At 41.9% G+C, this 22,118-nt stretch overlaps 1 protein-coding gene across 3 annotated transcripts in view; it reads left to right on the top strand.

Moving 5' to 3' along the window:
• CLIC5 (chloride intracellular channel 5) overlaps positions 1-22,118 on the top strand; it is a 120,883-nt gene that overhangs the window by 29,243 nt on the left and 69,522 nt on the right. The window contains exon 1 of one of the 3 annotated variants that reach the window (XM_073335787.2): positions 5,458-5,533. The exons of the other annotated variants lie outside the window; for them this stretch is intronic. Coding sequence (XP_073191888.1) covers positions 5,471-5,533 — 63 coding nt within the window. The 5' untranslated portion in view covers positions 5,458-5,470. Of the gene's footprint in view, positions 1-5,457; positions 5,534-22,118 lie in introns of those variants that run through there. 3 annotated transcript variants of the gene reach the window in all.

The raw sequence follows: 22,118 nt of genomic DNA, 5'->3' as shown, positions 1-22,118 counted from the left end.
CTGTACTGAATTTCAGATGTAACCTAGGTTATGAATCTTGTAGTCCCCCACCCTCACAGGGCAAAATGATATTTAGCTGGGCACAAAGCCTAGGTCAGCACAGCAAAATGTCGTCTACGCAGAGTTCACTCTAGGCAATTGTCATTCTGGGAGAGAGCTTCACTCTGTAATTTTGTTCTTTATACTTGGGCTCCCATTCACCTTCTCAAAATGCATCTTTGCTGGAAAATGGGGCTTAGATCAGGCCTATGAAAGCTGATAGCATGTTAAAGCTCAGGCACAGAGCACAATAAGTGACAATTCTCTTTCTGGAATTGTCCTCCTGTTTTATTAATGGGGTCATGTGATTGCATACTTTGTAAGCCTCAAACTATAATGACCTGGCTTATGAAGACTTCATAGATCTGTATCTAATCTTGGTCTTGTGTGTAACTCAAAGCCTTTGTTACCTCTGACTCGAGACAAAGCAAAAGGCCAAACTAAAAAACGTCTTTCTTTGCAGTAAAATGAGTGTGCTAATTATTTAACAGTTATCAGATTATCTTTAATACATCTACAGAGGGAAGAATTGATTTTACACCACAAAAACCAACCTTTGTGTGGAGTAACAGCATCACACAAGAAAAGGTTCCAACGGGATATAAGTGATACATCAGTTTTATACAACAAACGAGTAAAAATGGCACAAATAGACTATACAGTACCTTTTTATATCTTCCCTCCTACTCAGTGCTTCCTGTAATGTTTGTCTGAGTTCAAGCTTTTATGCCCATTTTAAAAGATAACATAGTGTTTACATGAATGAGGGCACAATCCTCCATGGAGCTGAGTACCACTTGTAGGGAACTGAGTGTCCATTCCCCCTAACTCTAATGAAAGATGAGGGCATTCAGCACCTCACGGGAGGCACTCAGCATCTCACAGAATCAAGCCGCTAGGGAGAGAGAAACTGGTCAGCAATAGGCACTTTATTGCTGAGCTTAGATAACTCTGCTGCTTGGTGTGTTTATATTTCAGTTTACTGCCATTTAATTAAATGTCCCATATCCAAATGAGCTTGGCTTTTGAGTAACACATGGTTTGCCACGTGTACTTGAAAGGATGTTTATTAGCAGTGATAGATTTGAACTGCCACAAGGCATTTCTTTGTAGTGATTTTATTGTGAGATGCATTTCTGATTGCCACAGTGAGAGAAAATCCATCCCCAAATATCTGACAATCTAAAAGAGCCGTTAGAGCCTCAGAGAAGCCAGGGGGAGAATTGCCACTGGCATGGGTTTTGCACAAGGCAGCTTATGTTGCCTTATAAGGACCCCCCACAAGCCCTGCTATAGTGGGTAGAGGCAAGTAGGTGCGTTGTGATAGGAATGCGCTGTGACTGTGGTATTCTGGGTGGCAGCTGTGAACAGGCTGCCATAACTTAGGTAGCTTTGTTGTTCAAAGGTGGTTTAAGGCATGTTAACTTGCAGCCTGAAGAGAGGGGGCTATGTGCTCCATCTCTTAGAGGCTCAGCACAAAATTGTTCCATTAAGGGGTACGGTTGGAATAAAATGCAATACAGATTGCAAACTGATTGTATATATGCCACTGTAGTCAGATGGAATTGGGGAGCACATTCTACTGATTTGACCAGGGTTGATGAGTCCTTGTTCTAGCTCTGCTGCTGACTGATTATGTGGCCTTGGGCAAGTTATTACATTTAGCCTGAGTTTCAGAGGTGCTGAGCACCCACAACATCCACTGAAGCAAATAGGAGCTGACTGATGCTCAGCATCTTTGCAAATCAGGCACCGAAGCTAAAGATTTCAAAAATGTTCACTAACTTTGGTTGGCTCCATTTCTGGGTGTCCAGCTGAGTCACCATAAGTTAATAAATGTTGGCCTTAGTCTCTCTGTGCCTGTTTTACCATCTGAAAATGGGTAAAATAATATTTTCCAAATCCAGAGGAGAGCTCTTAGGCTTCATTTATTGTCAGTCACAAAGCACTTTGAGATCTCTGGATGAAAGGTGCTATATTACTATGAAAGTGCCCCATGCACTTTAGAAAGTTAAAATTGAGTTTTGCACTTTGGTATGGAGGAAGAATACTGCGTATCCTTCCCAAAATTACATAATTTACTCATTGAATACGGAATGAATTTTCTAAGAATTTGTAAGTAAATCTGCTAATTAGTTTGACTTAAAACAGACTTTTAAGAAATTTAACATGTTATTTTTGTTCCAAATTATCTTAATAGTGCAGATCCATCAAACTTCCCATATAGTTAAAATGCGTTGAAATCTTGTATATTGGCTACATTTGAAGATTTTTTAAATTTTTTTTTTAAGATTGATGGTAATTCTTACCCCTCTTATTCTTCGCAACTGAAAGTGTTTTCCTCCTCCGGATCTGAGGATAAATATTCTACTACAGAGAACTGCACAAAGAACCACCCTCTTTCAAAATGGCTAGCATTTTCTATTGTTCTCAGTGAGAGTGAAGTTAAAAGTGCCCACAGTTAAGATTCCCTTCTTTCAAAAGTGGCCACTGTCACACTGTCTGGAGTACATGGGTGCCTACCTCAGGGTAAACTGTGAAGAAGCAGGGCATAAACCCCAAAATGGGTGTGTGTTCTATAATTAGATTTCACCAACCAAGCAACAAGTGGGAACTCAACAAACACTATAACAGCCTTACCATGTAGTCACAGGTGGTCTCCTTTGGCACACCAGTCTATCTTGCCAACTAGGCAAGCCTGCCTCTTTGACAGATGGTCTCTTATATCAAAAATCACAACAATATTCAGGTTACTCCCAGTCCCAAAGGACCAGTCATTTACCTCAGGTCAATTGCATCCCCAGATCTCTCACTAAGGACAATGCTTGTACCCAATCCTGTAGTAAAACAACTAAATATTTATTAACCAGAAAAGAAATGAGTTATTTACATGGTTAAAGCAGGTAACATATGAATTATGAACATAACTCACAAATGAATTACAGTCTTAGATTCCAAAAGATAATAGAAACTTCTATAATAAGCAAACTCCATATGTCCTCTAGGGCTAACCCAGGCAAAACAGCTGGACCTATTTTGTTTATGCTTAATTATTCTTGCCCCTTTAGAGTTCAAGCAGCAAACAGAACCAAGTTTCTCTTTATCAGGGATTTTTATTCCCTTCTCCCCAGAGCCCAAGCTGATGGGATGAGTTCATGGGCAAGGAGTTCAGTTAACAAAGTCTCCATTCTTTTGATGTCTCACAGTGGCTCATTTGGTTTCAAAGGCCTTCTTGTTGGACAGGACCTAACATCTTCTGTAGGAAGCCAACATTTGCATTAGAGAAGGTTTCTTTCCTGTTTGATGAGTTATATAGCTACAAAGGTTTACAATGCAAACATTTTGTTAATGCTTTATAACATGGGGTACAGAGAAGTTAGACTAATACATACAACATCCTACAAGCTATTCATAATGTCTAAACACCAAACTCATTCTTACATCTCTAATATCTATCTTGACAATACTACCATACAGGCAAGGCACACTGGTTTTCAGCTATGCATTTGTCAGTGTTCAGTGAGGCCTGGAGCCTTGGCATGAGCTGGCACCTGGTCTGCCAGCATCACAGCCACCATCTCCTGTTTTCAATAGCCATTTCATTAAGGGGAAAATTAAATCATTATATGAAGTACTTAGAGAGACAAACTTTGTAGAAGTAGTAACAGGTTATAATTGTGTAAATGAGAATATATTATTTATGGATGCACTTTACAAAACAGTAATTTTAATCTATAATTATAATTGTTGTGATACTGCAATTATTGTATAATTATGCTGTGATTATGCTTTTTGATGCATGTAATTACAATTAGTTCATGTGGCTGAAAATTTGACTGCATGCCTGAAAATAATTGCAATGTAAAAGTTATGTAGTTAATGCACCTGGATCCCCCTACCCACCAAAAATTATCAATTTGAACGCACCGGGGTAGTAATATGTAATTCTGTTAGAGTTAACACTCAGGGGTCATTGAAAGGAGTTAAAGATTATCATGAACCCACATCACCAGGAACACCTTCATAAAAGATTAGTGTTTGATCATGTCAGAAGAGTAGCTGAAGGGGCAGATACATATTAGAATGGAAAGTGAAATTGCTTTTTGTCAGTCTGTTGATATGAATGCTCTGAGGTGGCTCAGCTTGCTGTCAGTGAATTGCCAACAGTCAGCTGAATGCAAGAGATCTGCTGCTATCTTAGCATCACAGCAGCAAAGACAGAGAGGACTGCAGTGGGAAAGAGGCCTTCTCTTTTGAGGGTGTGAACCCTGCAGGCTTGAATTGTTTTGAGACATTGGGCCTGAGGATAGTATTTTAAACTTTCTGTTTGATTTCCTTATTGTTATGTATCCTATACTGTGTGTTAAAAAATCAAAGGGAATAAATGGATGCAGAAACTGGAAGCATGATAGAGATGTTCAAAAGGAATAAAACGTGGAAGGAAGAAAGAAGCAAGGAAAGACAACTGTTCATTCCAAGCCCCTGATGCAGCCCTTGCAGAAGGAACTCCCACTGCAGTCAGTGTTCGTCACTTGTATGCTGAATAGATGTGCTCAGCGGGGCTCACTATTCTACTTAACCATGGTCCCTCTACTCTGCTTTCACTTCTAGAAAGTGCTGCAGCACCATGGGAGTCTCACTCCCCCAGCCACACTCTTTAGTGTCTTTGTACCTTACATAGTCGTTTGCAGTTGTACAAAGCAAGTGTAAAACACTACTACTCTGCGTAGCAGTATGTGCTCACTCTGAGTAGGTGTAACAATGGCTACACAAGGCATAAAGCAGTACACAATCAGGCCCTTTTCTCGTACCCTTTTCCCTACTGAAAAAGACTAGGAACTTCAAAGAGGTCAGACGCTCGATTCGGATAAGGAGCAAGAGACTCTCACTTTTTCATTGGAAGACAATGAAATCAATCTGCTGTGAAGCTTTCCTGTTCTCCTCCTTTCACTGATGCTCTCAGCGAGGGGATGAGAGACAGAGAAACTGAGCCACAAAAAGAGAGATGCTTAAGAGAAGAATGAAACACTTCGCTCAAAGGCTCAGACAAGGGTCTAGGTACCAGCAGCTGTCTCCTCCCCTGTGAGTTAGCCCCACCCTCTCTCCTGCTCTGGGCTATTTTGGGCTGGCAGCGTGAACTGCAGCTCTGACAGATGAGGATACTACACCACAACACAGCGCAGCAGCACTTGTTGCTCCAAAGAACTGTGATAACAGTGGTTCTCTCTCTCTAACAGCTTTATTTAGTTTTTAATGCAGAAACTTATTTTCTTCACCTGGGGGGCGTTCCAGCCTTAGAAAAGAGATCTTTTAAAGGCTTTGTGGGAGCTGTTCCTGGGAGGAAACCTAGCTGCTGTTAACTGAAACCTTCTCTTGCCTCGTAGTAGAAAGAGAACAGCCACTGGCTTTGTGGGGGGGGGGGGGGTGAAAAATGACAGACTCTGTTCCTGCTAATGGGGAAGGAAAAGACCCTGACATTGAGCTCTTCGTGAAGGTAAGTCAGAGCCGGAGCTGTACACCTGTCTTACTCTCGTACCAGCTGGGCTTTTATTTAATTCACCAAACTTTCTGGGGCACAGAGCAGAAATGACACTTTGACAGCCTGCTATTTTCCTGCATATGTTTCCAGAGGGCTACTCTTTGTCTCCCCTAACATTAGGAGCAGCGAGGCAGCATTGTGTGGTGACAATCAGCATTCCTTTTATTTCATTGTTTGCTTTCTCCTTGTAGAGGCTGCAGTTTGTTAGCCCGCTGCCTACATTATGAAAGCCCTCGCCTTTTGGGTGCCAGGTTTGCCACTAAGAATATGCTTTCCTTGCCCATTTGTGTGGCAGGTAGGGGGAGAAGAATGAAGACCTCAGGGGTGGCCTGATGCTCCACCCAACAAGGGTCTGACAAGTCTGGAGTCCTAGCCTCAAAGACGTCTCCTAAAACGGGGGGGGGGGGTCAGTTAAACTGATACTCCCAATTTTTATCTACAACTTTGCTGGCCAGCTGCCTTTTGGCAACACAAAAGTGAAAAACAATGGTCAGATTCTTCTCTCATTTACATAGATGTCATTCCAGAGTAGTCCTGTTGATTTAATCACTCTGGATTTATATCCGTGTATCTGGCCAAATGGCACATAAGGAAATACATGTACATACAGTATAATAGGGTTTCAAAATATTTTATGTCATTGGGAAGGGTATGGATCCTGATCCTGCACAACTGAGATCAATGGGAGTTTTGCTATCAATCTGAGTGGACACTGGTTCAAGCCCATAGTCCATACAACTTCATTAATAGCAAACTGTATCCGAGTGCAGAACTCAGATTTGTTGACATTCAGGGCACGCTGCAAAGCCTATCCGTTCACCTAGGGGAAAGACACTGTGCCCACATAAAGCCCTAGTATTTGGGCACCAGGAAGCTGAACCAGTTCCCTTTTAAAGTCAAAGATTGCCATTGCTTTTAATAGGAGTTGGATCTGGCCTTGTGTGGAGCAATGGGGGAAGTGAAATCCAGCCCAGAGCCAGGGTGCAGAACTGCTGTGCACCCTATGACTGCCATTCCAACCTACAAGCTGGAATAGCAGCCACATCCACAATGCAGTTTCTGCAACCCCTTCCCTTGTCTGCCTTCACCCTGCCTCAAGTGTGGCCTCTCAAGCAGCGCGAACGTGGAGCGCTCTTCCAAGGCAGGTAGCGTGCACAGTTGATCATTCATCCAGCAAAGCCCACAATGCAGGGCTTAGGAGGTACAGGAGGGCCTTGTAGTGGCCTTCACTCCCTGGTATATTCCATCCCCAGGCTTTTTCTGAGGGGGGTAGATTGGTGGGGATGGTTGCAGTTTGGGAAATGTGTTCGGGCTTCTGTTGGCACCGTGTTACCCTCTGTATATTCTGGAATGTGTGACTGATTGTTCACTGTGCCTAGACTGTTACGCTCAGGCTGGGAGTGGGGGTGGATTTGAGGTGTATCTGCTGGCTGGGATCAGTTGTTGGAGTGGAGACGAGACCTTTTTCTCCTTTCAGTGTAACAGATTCATAGGCTAAAATCCTGACTCCACTGAAGTGAATGACAAAACTCCCACTGACTTCATGGTGGCTAGGATGTCACCCATAGTTTTGTTTGTTTTTTTTTTAAGTCCAGAAAGAACCATTATGGTAAATTTAATCAGACTTCCTGCATAATATAGGGCAGAGAATTTAACCCAGTGAGTCCTGCAGGAAGCCCATTACATGTGGTTGAACTAGCGTAAAAGCATTAAGTGTGTATCTAAGATTCCTCCCATTTAATACCTCCCTATAGCCCCTTCCATTTGGGATGAAAACTGGCTGGCATTTTTTATTGGAATTTTTAGTGGATGTGGAAGGGGTCTTGAGATTTTGGGAAGATGATTTTTATTTTATAAAAGTCCAAATAAACGAAATTTTAAAAAACCCCAAAAACGAAATAAATGTGCTTTAGAGTTCAATATAACAGCTACACAGTTCAAAAATGTATGAGAGAGAATGTAAAATTAAGGGATATAGGCAACGAATAAAAGAGATGTTTGCAGGTGCAATTAAAGGAACAGAGATCTCATGAGGAGGAGAAATATAGGAAGGCTGATCCAGGTGGCACAAGCTGCAGGGGAGAAGGCTCTTGCCAACCATGGCAAGGCTCTGTAGAGGGATGGAAAGGTGGCAGGTGCTTGATAAGCAGAAGGAGCAGAGGGAAGAGAATCTAGCTATACTGGAGCAAACTTGCTGAGAGCTTTAAAAAGAAGGGGTGAAATCCTGGCTGTTGAAAACTCCAGTGGAGTTTTGCCATTGCTTTCGATGGAGCCAATATTCCATTAGGGAATTTTCACATGGATCCTGGAATGAACATGGAGCCAGAGGTGTTGTGTGAAGATGAAGAGTGATGGGGTATGCGTGAGAAGGTGGGTGGGGTACATTTAGAGAAGGGAAAAGTCTTTAAACCAAAACGAACACAAGGGAGTTATATTTAATTTACCACGCAGTCCATAATACATATAAAACTTTTGGCTAAGGAGAAAGCTGCATGTTTGCTGAACTTTTTTCCTGTTAGTAGACTGGGATGAAAGTGCTGGAAGTATTAGAAAGGAAAGTAGATAGACATATAGATAAATGGTCTTGATGCTTTCCAGCAGCAATCCCTATAAACTTGTCTAAAAGGTATTAGGGAAGTCTGCCAGAGGAGAGGGTAGCTATGCGGCAGGGAGAGAGGCTGGTGCTGTTAGCTTTAAGAAAGTCAAGAGCAACAGGTAGAATTTACTTAGCCCTGCATGCTGTGACTCGCTTTAATTTGAGTTCTTTGTGTTTTAGAGAAACAAAGTAATTTTACATAAAAGATATCCTGATGGAGAGTATATTTAGCTGTTCCTGTGAGTCTTGCCTGTTTCATTTAATACAGTGTCAAAAGCAAACTCCTGCTACTCAAAAAGTAGGTCTAAAATGTAGATGTTGTAAAAATCAGATGTGGATAAACCAAAGGTCAATAGAAATATTTCCATGATTTCCTTTTAATCACAGTACAAACAGGTATTTGTTTGGATTCAGACATTTCTCCCATTGCAGAATTGGACTAGTGCATGAAAAACAGAAAATGAAACTGGCTGGAAATAAAGTGTAAAACTACAACCTAAAGCAAACTACATCGAAACAAACTAGAATAAAAAATGGAACTAAGTCGTCTAGTTGCATCACTCAAGTGGAGTGCAATTCAGAAATTAAATATATAACACAAATGGCCCAAAGTGCATTTTATTTTTAAAATTCTTCCTGCTTTAATAATTTAAGATATCATCAAGAACACAGGCAAGCGTTCAAGATGCTGTGACAATGACCGTGTTATCACGGAATGAACTGGCCAGAAAGAGTCAGACTGGCATTCTCATGGGTCTACAGGATGGAAAGGGTGCAAGGAGTCTTCCCTCCTTCTTGCCCACCCTGTTAAAGGCCCAGGAACAGCTGCAGTTTCTGCATTCAGGGGAGCATACTACAGTGCACTACATAGCCCTGTGGAGAGAAATCACCCCAAAGTGGGGGCAGGGAGGAGTAGAGTGGTGCATTCCCATTAAGTGCTGGGGGGATAATGCTTTCCTAGGTGTAGCTTAGAGAACTATCACTTCAAACTGTCCTGGACACCGGGATCTGGCTAAATGCCACAATCTAGGCCTAAAGGGAGACATGAATGAAGAGAGATCCTCTTGATATCAACAATCCCTCTCCACCATCAAGCCTTCCATGTTCCTGGGGTTAGAGATAAAGTCACTACAGTACAAGAACTGGTTTTAGTTCCTGGGTGTTACTAAAAAGAGCGAGGAAACAATGATTTTACAAACCGGGGGAATAACTTGGCAAGATCCTTCTAACACCTTTTGTGACAACTGTTGTTCCATAACAGATTGGATTCATAGATTGCCATCAAGCAATATTCTGCTAACAGTCGAGATCAGAATCAGATCTGGAAAAAACAACTACAACAATTATGTCTCTCTTTTAAGATAGTACTTTTAAGAAGTACTGGATTTTTGCTACTGTACATAATTGTTTTTATGGTTTTTGGCTCTCCCTGAAATGCTGGAGAGAATAATGAGAACAAATCATATACATTAGGGGATATATCACCCTCTCCAGCCTTGTCTGCTAAATTGCGTTAGATCTCCCACCGTGCATTTTGCAGCCCTGCAGGTTTTCAAGAGAAAGATACAAATGTTTTGCAGAGCAGATTTACAGCAGGTTTGCTCAGAGCCTAGCACAGTGGGGTGCTGGTCCATAACTAGGGCACCTAGACGCTGTAATACAACTAGTAAATTACAGCATGTGCAACTCCCCGCAATTTTCGGATGATGCCACCGGAAGTTGGTTTGGGTGGGGATACTATTCAGTGCTTAGCACTTCCTTGTAAATGGATGGACATAATCCCCTAAATGCTCAAAGCTTGTAACTGCCATTATAGACAATGGGGGTTGCGTGGTGCACGGTTCTTCCCTGCGCTCCCCCTTGGGTTGGGACAGTTCCACACCACCCACAGAGCAAGCCAGTACCTAGGGGGCCAAATTGGGTCTATACATTTTGTAGTTTAGTCACAGTGGTGGTGCTAAAATCAGCAGGTCTGAATGCTGCATCAGTAACTATGTCAGTTGTGTAGGGTTACTTGCAGCCCAGACCTCAGCATAAATACCATAAAAATGGTTTTATAAGACTCTGTTTAAACAATAATGAGACAAATTGAGGAAACCTGGGACTCTGGGCCCAATACAGATCACCAGTGCAAGTCAAGAGTAACTCCATTGAAGTCAATGGAGTTTACATAAATGTGAAATAGTGTGAGTGACAGGAGAATCAGGCCCCCTAAATTTGGACTTGTCTACATGGCTCCACAGTCCAGATTATGTTAACACCAACTAGGTACCTTTTAGTGACAACTAGCAGGGTCTACATGGGGCAGTTGGGGCACTGTGCATTAAAGCGCTCTACAATTCACACCCCTATAGTCCAGACTGTGGTGCTGTGTAGACAAGCCCTTAAAGTCACATTGTTTAAACAAACCAATCCACCAGTGCTAATTTAATGAGAAATTAACTTGAGAGCCTTCATTAAAGATAATGGAAGTCTGCAGCCAGTTCCCTGAGCCTTGAGCTAAGTATTTATAGTAAAGTAATTAAGGTGTATGAAGCAGGGAGAATATATCAATCTTGACCTTCATTAATTTGCCATGATCTTATGCTGTTAATAAAACATATTTTAGTATTCAATTTCATGTTATAAAATTAAAGGTAATTTATTTTCATACCAAAGTACATTTATACTTTCGGGTAGTTTGTATGTTTGCAAATTATGCACATAATTAGTGTGTCTGTCTATCTAGTTGCCTCTTTTCCGAGTGATTGCAGATTTGGGGGCATTGCAGGTTGCTTTCCCCTTTGAGAAGAAATCAGTGTTTCAGAGTCTGGGTGTTTTCTTAGTGTAATTTGTTTCTTTACACTATATACCGTAGTCATTGAACAGAGGTGATCATAAAAAGCACGCAGGCATGCCATACTCTTTCAGCCTCTCAGCCAGGCCCCAATGCCCAGTCCCTAGGGAGCAGCTCTGCTGCAAGAATCAACTCTAATTAGTGAGATTAAGGCAGAGAGTAAACATTCTTGCTGTTCATCACAGCGTCTACAAAGAGTACTCTAGCACAAAGTTAGCAATGATACAGAATTTCTTCAGAGTCTGTACACTGTTCTTGTGCTAAGAAAAAGAAAGCTACTCTGAAATCTTTAAGACCATGTGTAACAGCACCATCAGTAACATATATAGGCTAATACGGTCACATGATGTCCTCCACTGGAAAACTGCATTAGGTGGCTCAATATGCATAAGCAAAACAAAAACTTAACCATTCTTTAAAAATAAACCAGACAACTTATATTTTCTTTGTTTTAAAGCTGTTTACGACCCAACTCATTACCAGTGTAAATAGGTAGATTTGATTGTCTGAGAGAAAAGTGTGGGGTGGGAGGATTGGGTTTGATTAGAGTTTAATTTAATGCATGTGGTATTTCTAAAGTATGTATCAATCTGGATCCAGATTCTTCTGCCTTGCATATTGTGAAGTTACTCACACCTATGCGAAGTATCATAGAATCATAGAATATCAGGGTTGGAAGGGACCTCAGGAGGTCATGTAGTCCAACCCCTGCTCAAAGCAGGACCAATCCCCAATTTTTGCCCCAGATCCCTAAATGGCCCCTCAAGGTTTGAACTCACAACCCTGGGTTTAGCAGGCCAAAATGCTCAAAGGCTAGTGTAGCAGAATTCCCTACTCCCACAGGTGAATGCATTTTGCACCCATTTTTGCACTGATGTAAGTAACTACACTACCCACAGGCCAGGCAACAAAACAAATCAGGCTCTGTGTGTTAACTTACAGAAAATGCCCATCAGCCAAACCTGCCGCTAAAAGATACAGGCCAATCATCACCCTGATCTCTTTGCTTGTAAGTTGTCTCATCCTCCTTCCTTTTTATATGTGCAGCATGGCAGATGCTTACTGAGTACCCTCTCATGGCCAGGGTTCCCTTTGCCCTTGTTAGCCCCCACTTACAGGCCACTTAGGTCACCGCGCAGTCTCTCTTGTGGCCAACAGCCCCCCCACCCAGGGCTGGTTCAAATAATCCTCAGTGAGTCCCGAAAACAAAGTCCTTAACCATAACACAGAAGTCAGCCCTGGTTCCTCTGCCACTTACAGAGCTCATCATCTGTCCCAGTTTGCGCCACCCAAAGCCAGTAGTCCCAGCCCCTTCTAACTGCAGCCCTGGCTTCTTTCTCCTATCAGCCACATCCGGCTGTTCTTTATAAGGAATTCCCTGTTTCAACTCGGGTTTGCGCAGTGAAATGAGAAGGGCACAATGGCAATTAAAGAAAGGAACAAAGCCTGCAAGAAAGTGAAAAATACATTAAATAGTGTAAAGCTAATAAAGTATACAAGACGTAAGGCAATAGCACAAAGAATTAGGAAAAAATCAGAAAGAGTTGGAGGGAGTATTGTGGGAGGTTAAATAAAGATATCAAAACATCAGAATTATACAGGCAAATCAGAAGAATGAATGGAATTCAGAATAAGCATAGTTACACCCCACATTTTACTGGAACTGACAAAATAGTTAGAAGTGCTAATAATGAGCAAGCAGAAGTTTGAGCAAACTTTCCGAAGGCTGAATAATGATGAAATCAAAGTGCAGTTTTGTGCCAAGTTAAAAGGCAGTTCATTGAAGAGGGGCATGAACTATGATATGGTTGGGGACAACATGAAGATACTACATTGAATGAATGGTTTTATATGTGCGAATTTGAGAAAGCTATTGATATAAGCAAAAATACATCCTCAAGTAAAAATACTACATGCGATATAATGTTTAGATATCTTCCTGAAAGCAGACTGAAGTTTCTTTTGGAATTATATGATAGTATTATGGGAACAAACAGTGATATGGGTAAGGTAGAAACATGCAATAGTAATTCAAATAAGAAAACCAGGCAAACTGGTCACAAAAGTGGATGCCTGTAGACCGGGGTTCCCAAACTTGGTTAGCGGCTTGTTCAGGGTAAGCCCCCGGCGGGCTGTGAGATGCTTTGTTTACCTGAGCGTCCGCAGGTGCAGCTGCTCACAGCTCCCAGCGGCCACAATTTGCCGTTCCCGGCCAATGGGAGCTGCGGGAAGCAGTGGCCCGGCCCACACCGCTCCATTGGCTGGGAACAGCCAACCGTGGCCACTGGGAGCTGCAAGCAGCCTTACCTGCAGACGCTCAGGTAAACAAAGCATCTCGCGGCCCACCAGGGCTTACCCTGAACAAGCCGTGAACCAAGTTTGGGAACCCCTGCTGTAAACTAACTGCTCTTACGTAGTATCTGGCTAAAATTATGGAGAGAATTGTGAATGAAAGATTGGTTGCCTATTTGGAAAATAATGGCTTTATAGATAAGGTGCAGAGTGGTTTTAGGAAAGGACGATGCACCATTGACCATATTGTTAAATTGGAAACTGAAATACACAAATGTGTGAGAAACAAAGGTTTCATGATAGCTGTCTTTCTAGATACTGAAAAAAATGTATGACATGCTGTGGAGGGAAGGTTTATTGTACAAAGTAGGTATAATAGGGATAAGGGGAAGAATGTATGAATGGATTAGAGAATTTTTTAGTAAAAAGACCATGTAAGTCAGTTGGGAAAGTAATGTCAAATATTAAAAATGGTACACCACAGGGAAGTGTTGTCAACTTCACCTTATTTAATATCATGATAAATGATCTTCCAAAATGACTAAGTGCCAGGGTAGGTGTCATTCTGTTTGCAGATGATTGCACTCTATGGATTAGGAGCAGGAATACTAAGGTGGCAGAAAAGAGAATCAACCAAATATTACGAGAGACTTCAGATGGGGGGAAATGCATGGGGTTTCAAGTTTTCCATTGCTAAAACCAAAGGATTGAGTTTTACAAAGAGGAAAGCTACAAAGGAATGTAAACTGTATCTGTGTGGAGAACAAATAAGAAGTATCGTTAAAAGGCTTACATTCCTATGGGTAATATCTAATACTAACTTACTTTGGAAAGATCATATATAAATAAATACAAAGGAAGGATCTACCTGCTTAAAAGTATTGAGGGGACTAATTAGGAGGGGGTGGATAAGAAAACACTACTAATGGCATACGGAGTCTTCATCAGACCAGTTATTGACTATGGTTGCCAAGCCTTTGGGTCAGCCTCAAAATTGAAACTTAAAATATTAGATTTAATATAAGCACAGGCACTATGAGTGGCATGCAGTGCATTTATTACCGTACTCACACACATGCTGCTGCTAGTGAAATGCCAGTTACGCTATGAATGAAACTACTGGACCTAATTTTCTGGGCCCAAGTGAATGGGAATTGCAATGATGAAAGTGCCAAACAAATATATGAGGAATTCTGAGAACTCAATAGGCGCTTTATAGTGCACAGTGTTAGAACTCCGCATGCCATTTAAGTTAAAATGTGTATCCAGGAGTTGAAAGACAAGGAAATGCTAAACCAAGTCAAAACTTTTAGTCATGGGAAAATTAGTTGTGGATGGAAAGCCAGATGTCCAAATGTGGGATTTAGATTTATTTTATAAACTTAAGGGTCAAAAGGAGACAATAGCTATAAAAATGAAGTATAACAACATGTAGATGAGAAGTGGAGTCATTTTTGTCAAATATATGCAGATGAGTCGAAAAATATAAAAACAAGAAGAGTAGGGATGGCGTATTGTATACCAAAATTAGGAGATAGTACATCTAAAAGAATATCTGCTTTTACAGCTGTCATGACAGCCAAACGAGTAGCAATGATGCTGGCATTAAATTGGATCTGGGTTTTGTGCCCAGCAGCAGCAGTCATTTTAAAATTCTCAATATCAGGCCTTATGGCAGTAAAAAAAGGTGTCTCCATGCATAGAAGTGATTTAATCAGTGAGATATATTTCTAATAACTGAGTACAGATGGGAACACATGGAGCATTAGTCTGAGTCTCAGCACTAACTAACAGGGAACAAAATGGTGGACAAAACACCTAAATGTGCTGTAAGAAATGAAAGGATCAACAGAAGTACCCTTGAGTAAACAAGAATTCAAAAGCCTAGTACAGAAAAATTTAAAAGAGGAATGGCAAAAAATGTAGACCAACAGAAAAAGAAGAAGAAGGTTTTTGAATTGTGTCTTACAGTTGAGGATAATGATGTTTTTCAGGGTCTGGAAAGGAAAAATGAAGTGACTTTGTTTAGAGTACTGACTGGCCATTTTGGTTTATACAAAAGTCTTTTCTGCATAAACAAACACAAAGATAGACTATGTGTGTGCTGTGAGGTAGAAGAAACAATTAATCACCTTTTTTGGGTCTGTAAGGGCTTTGATAAAGAAAGGGAAAAGCTTTTTGAGGAATTTGAACAGCTTATGGTAACAAAATTTACATTATGTTGTTTAGTAAAAATAGGGAAATGGGGTAGTATTAGAAAGGCACTGTTTCATTATCTGAAATGTTTCATTCATCATCCTCCAGATGATGATCTGAAGGATGGCGTGGATTGCACCCTCAGCAAGTTTGCAGATGACACTAAACTGGGAGGAGTGGTAGATATGCTGGAGGGTAGGGATAGGATACAGAGGGACCTAGACAAATTAGAGGACTGGGCCAAAAGAAATCTGATGAGGTTCAACAAGAACAAGAATCCCATGCACTGCTACAGACTAGGGACCGAGTTGCTAGGCAGCAGTTCTGCAGAAAAGGACCTTGGGGTTACAGTGGACGAGAAGCTGGATATGAGTCAACAGTGTGCCCTTGTTGCCAAGAAGGCTAACAGCATTTGGGGCTGTATAAGTAGGAGCATTGTCAGCCGATCAAGGGACGTGATCATTCCCCTCTATTCGGCATTAGTGAGGCTTCATCTGGAGTAGTGGGTCCAGTTTTGGGCCCCACACTACAAGAAGGATGTGGAAAAATTGGAAAGAGTCCATAGGAGGGCAACAAAAATGATTAGGGGGCTGGAGCACATGACTTATGAGGAGAGGCTGAGGGAACTGGGCTTATTTAGTCTGCGGAAGAGAAGAATGAGGGGGGATTTGATAGCTGCTTTGGAACCTGAAAGGGGGGTTCCAAAGAGGATGGATCTAGACTGTTCTCAGTGGTAGCAGATGACAGAACAAGGAGTAATGGTGTCAAGTTGCAGTGGGGGAAGTTTAGGTTGGATATTAGGAAAAACTTTTTCACTAGGAGGGTGGTGAAGCACTGGAATGGGTTACCTAGGGAAGTGGGGGAATCTCCTTTCTTAGAGGTTTTTAAGGTCAGGCTTGACAAAACCCTGTCTGGGATGATTTAGTTGGGGATTGGTCCTGCTTTGAGCAGGGGTTTGTTCTAGATGACCTCTTGAGGTCCCTTCCAACCCTGATATTCTATGATTCTATGAAAGACACCAGGCAGAAAAAGAGAATGTAAAGTGTTAGGCATTTAGGCATTCTAGTTGGTGGTGGCTATAGACTATCCCGTCAAGTCTGCTTCACCATGAAACGAAACAAAACAGGAAAAACCGCAGGTGTGGCTCTTTAGTAATCAGGGTTCAGTAGCCTCAGCCCACCAGCCCTTAAGGGCTGAGCCACCCAGTTACAGTCTGTTTAGCGCATACTCTCTTAAAGGCTTCCTTTGTATCTGGAAAACATGAAAGACATTTTGCGCTCTACCCCAATATACATAATAATAATGCTTACCTGTTACGAGCCTGATCCTGTACTGTTCAAGTCACGAGACATTGTCCTATTGATTTAAATGAGAACAGAATAAGGCCATGTGAATTTATGATAGTAGCAAAGGGCATATTTGTCAACTGGAAGCTGACAGCACAAGGAACCTCATGGAAGCTCAGCCATCTCTTCACAGGAACAGGACTGGGTCTCGAGTTACTAGCCTTCTTGTGGCCAGGAATTTGACATTTCTATCAACAGCTGCAGGAGAAATATGGAACCTGCAGGCACACCTAGGGACCTTTAAAACAAGTAGGCGGGGCTGAGCTGGAGTACATTCCCTTTTGAAAGAAATTGTCCCCTGTGCAGGAGATCAGCACAAGGCCTAATATGCAGCACTTAGGGTATGTCTACACTGCATCTGGGAGTGAGCCTCCCAGCTGAAGTCCACAGATTTTATTAGTGGGGCTGGTGTTTGTGCACTAAAAATAGCTGTTGCTTGCACACTAGAAATAGCTGTGTACACATTGCAGCTGGGGATGGAGCACGGGCTTTCAAGCCTGGGGATGGTGTGGGCTTGAGAACCCCAGCTCCTGCCCATGCCTCAACATCAGAGAGGCATCTACACAGATATTTTTAGTGCACTAGCATGAGCCCCACTAACATAACTCTGTGGACCTGGACTGAGAGGTTGGCTCCCAGATGCAGTGTAGACATAACCTTAAAGTTATAGAATCATAGAAATATAGGACCGGAAGAGATCTCACTAGGTCCTCTGGACCAGTCCATGCACTGAGGCAGGACTAAATATTATCTAGAGCATATCTGACAAGTGTTTGTCTCGCTTGTTCTTAAAAACCTCCAGTGACCAAGATTCCACAACCTACCTAGACAATCTGTTACAGTGCTTAACCACCCTGACAGTTAGGAGGTTGTTCCTAATGTCTAACATAAATCACCCTTGCTGCTATTTAAGCCCATTGCTTCTTATCCTGTCCTCAGTGGATAAGAAGAACAATTTATCACCCTCCTCTTTATCACAACCATTTATGTACTTGAAGAGTGTTCTCATGTCCCCACCTAGTCTTGTCCTCTCCGGACTAAACAAACCCAATTTTCTCAATCTTTCCTCATAGGTCATGTTTTTTTAGACATGTTTAGGTCCTCTTCTGAGGATGTAAATTGGATACAAGTGGTACAGTAGGGTTTGTAGTGGCCCTATGTACGGGGTGAATTTCACCCTTCTCTCTGTAAGAGCCCAATGCTGTGAGATGCTGAATACAGCTCCTGAGAAATATGAGCGTTCTCAATTCACATTAAAGTCACCTTCCAAGAGGCACTCAGCACTTTGGAAGATTGTTCCTACTACTGAAATCTCAACTCCATGTGACTGCATGGCTGTGTCATTGCTGGCTTTCAAGGTAACAGTATAGGCCCCAATTAAGTAGTCCATTCCTCTTCAGCAAAAAAAAAAAAGAAAAAAAAAAAGCACTTGTCACTAACTACAAGTATGTGCTGAAGAATTTAATGAGATCTAAATAAATGGTTAAAGTTAAGCACATGCTTAAATGCTTTGCTGAATATGGATGGGCTTAAGCATATGATTAAATGCTTGCAGAAGTAGGGTCATATAAGGGTGGGATTATAACATGCATCTACCTTAACTTGGCCTACAATTTTGCCACACAAATTTTTAATAAATTTCACAGCAGAGGTGGGGGAAAACAACCATATGTCATAGAAAGGGGGGGGCAAGCAGGGGAGTGATAGGAGGGTGATCCCACCCCACACACATCCTGCAGCAGTGGCTCCTGACCCACAGGCCTGGCCCCGGCTCCCATCTCAGGGCATTGTAACCTTGTCCACATGGTCACAACACCACTCAGGTTTGGTGCATCTGCCCAGATGGAGACGGAGGGTCAGAAGGCCAAATTTGAGTGGCGTTGCAATGCCAATCAGGTTTGGCATGTCTGACCTCCATCTCCATCTATGGAGGGGCAGATGCACCAAACCGGAGTGGTGTAATGACCAAGTAGTCCAGGTTGCAATACCGGTACCTGGGCCCAGCTCGACCAGCCAGGAGTCGCCACTGTGTGGGGCACAGATTTTACTCAAATTCACAATTACTGTGGACACCATAACCTACATACCAAAATCATAGCCTGAACCATTCAAGATCTCTTACTTAAGTCCTGTCTATCAATTATTTCCCGAGTCTAATCTAATATTATTATCCTTATCAATAAATCATGTACATATAATGCTTTTTTTACCTGATAACATAATGATAATGAAGAACCGAGGGAATTCATGATTATTATTCGGTTTCAGAGTAGCAGCTGTGTTAGTCTGTATTTGCAAAAAGAAAAGGAATACTTGTGGCACCTTAGAGACTAACAAATTTATAAAGCTTATGCTCAAATAAATTTGTTAGTCTCTAAGGTGCCACAAGTCCTCCTTTTCTTTTTATAATTATTATTGTTTATACTGCAGTCGTGCCTGGAAGCTCTAGCTGAGATAGTCAGTACACTTGAGTGTTCTCTGCAGCCAGTGCCCCTAGGCCATCCCTACACAGGCAGGCATACCTCTTATCATGCCTCCAACGTGCACCCATGAAAGCTTATGCTCCAATATGTCTGTTAGTCTATCAGGTGCCACAGGACTCTTTGCTGCTTTTACAGATCCAGACTAACGTGGCTACCCCTCTGATTCTTGATACCTTTTATCACTTTGTGTCATAGTTCAATGATGACAGTGAAGTTCCAATAATTGTCCCAGGGAAACATTTACTGGCAGTTCACAGCTCTGCTGAGGCTGTTCCAGAACAGTAAATGTCATAGGGATCATTTGACATAGCATCCCAAAAATATACAGGGAGCCTGTCCAAGGGAGTCAGCAGAAAGTGCACCAGTTCACGCTCAGAAATCAAACCTCATTATTAGTTTGCTTGGCTGGCTCTGCAAAATCGTTTTGTGAAGCGACTGCTTTAGTAAAAAAAACTTTCGATCGTTCGAACAGCAACCACCCTTAACCCTTGTCTAGCACGACTTGTCTCGCACTTCATTCTTCAAAGGGCTGTAGAGACATCAGTGAACTAATCCTCCCAAACCCTCAGAATTATTATCCCCATTTTACGCCTGGGAGGCTTTTCAAATTATTTACCATGTGTTGAGGAAACAGGCAGTGGATAAAGTGCTCGGTGTTGGTTTTGTACGTGAATGAATGGAAGTTCAAATGTAAATGTAGCTTGTTTACTCAGCCAAGACTTGCACGAGGGCACAGAGGGAGTCAGTGAGAGCTGGGAACTCCTGGTTTTTGGGCTGGATGCACAGTGCTTTCAAGTCAACTGGAGTATTTTCACTGACTTCAATACATTGAATCAGGCCCCTAGTCCTGAGTTTAGGTGCATCACAGCTTCTCTGCTTCAGCTAGCATGAGCTTTGTCAAATTGCATCCCTTCAATGAGCCATAGGAAGATGATGATACTTGACATAAGAACATAAGAATGGCCATACTGTCTCAGACCAAAGGTCCATCAAGCTCAGTATCCTGTCTTCTGACAGTGGCCAATGCCAGGTGCCCCAGAGGGAATGAACAGTACAGGTAATCCTCAAGTGGTCCATCTCCTGTCGCCCATTCCCAGCTTCAGGCAAAAAGAGGCTAGGGACATCCTGGCTAACACTGATGGACCTATCCTCCATGAACTAATCTAGTTCTTTTTGAATCCTGTTATAGTCTTGACATAGTAATAACAAATAAACAAGTCTGACTGTGGCATTTAGGCATAGGCCCTTATTGGGGTGGAGCTGCACCATTCCAAGAGGAAAGCTGAGGAAAGGATTGTGTGCCTTAGGAAGCACAATTCCTCCCAAGCTCCTCAAAACACAATAGGAGCAGGCATACTGCTCTGTCTCTTTGGATGATGCAATATGTTCCCCACGCTAAATCTGGCAGCTCTGGTGAAGCTGGTGTATGTGGTTCTTTACAAACATTTATCAACTAATCTTCACAGACCATGAAGGCAGGTGAGTATGTTGATTCCCATTTTAAACACATGCAAACAGAGAGGCTGAGTGACTTGCCTAGCATCACACAGCAAATCAGTGCCAATGTGCAATAGCGCTCAATACCCCTTAATGCCAAGCCCAAGTCTCATGCTCCAGCCACTAGACAACACTTCATCTTTGTTGCCAATAGTCAGTGAGACTCAGCTGGGTGTGATGACTGGGACAAATGCATTTTGAGGTGTGGGGATGAAATTTGTCTTCAACGTCTCTGGCTGTGGTGAGGTGAAACATTATCACAGTATCCTCATAGAATGTCTTACTTCAATTTTAAAATGCTAGACTTAAATGAAGAATGAAAAGCCATTACAGTGGAGGAAAAGTAATTAGAAGCATTCAGCTGCTTTTCAAGATTCCAAGCCATGGTGAATGATTTTGTCTAATATCACCTTAGGGCAGAATTTCCTGTAACTGATCAGACTTTCAGTATGTCAAAGCCATTTTACGCTAGACTACTTAGCAATGCCTGAACATGAATTCAGAGTAGCTCCTTAGGAGTCTTTAGTTAGTGTTTTCTCTGACTGCATTAGATTAAGAGGTTCTCTGGGAATAAATTCTGTTCTATCATTTCAATAATTATTTTATGACTTGTGTTGGTCCTCTAGGGACAGGATTATGTTTGCTAATAGTAGACAGTACTTCACATAAAACAAAATCATTAATCGGAGAAAAGTTGTTGAAAAATAGAGGTGGTTGGGAGTTTTCCTTTGGTTAAGAATTTTATTTTGACAGAAAATGCAATTTCCTCAAAATTGAAATTTTCCTTGGAAAACTTTTATGTTGCTGAAATTTTTCAATTTTTCCATTTGAAAAAAATAAACTAAATATTTTGTTTTCGGTTGGGCCTACAGAAATCACAGCATTTCATTTTGGGGTAGTTGGACTAGAATCTGTGTTCACCTAATGGGAGCTGTAGTTTGCATGCCTCGTGCTCCCATTCTCCTCTATTGGCTTCGCTTCCTGGCTGGACCACATCTCCCGTGATGCACTGCAGTCTTCTCTCCTGTTCAATCACCCTGATGCATCATGGTGTCATCTGACCAAGGTGCCTCATGGGAGATGTAGCTCATACAGGGAACTTGACCCACGGAGAAGAATGGAGGTGTGAAGTACCCGAACTACAACTTCCATGCGGCCCAGCAGATCAATGTCAAACTCACCCAAAACTTAATGTTTCAACGTTTTCAAATAAAAATTATTTGGAACGTTTCATTCTACAAATTTTTTTAGTATTTTGACATTTTGTCCCAATTCAGGTCAAAAACAGATCTCA

Source organism: Lepidochelys kempii, chromosome 3, assembly GCF_965140285.1.
Source record: "Lepidochelys kempii isolate rLepKem1 chromosome 3, rLepKem1.hap1, whole genome shotgun sequence".
NCBI classification, from domain to species: Eukaryota; Metazoa; Chordata; order Testudines; family Cheloniidae; genus Lepidochelys; species Lepidochelys kempii.
This window is presented reverse-complemented; position numbering and strand designations above follow the sequence as displayed.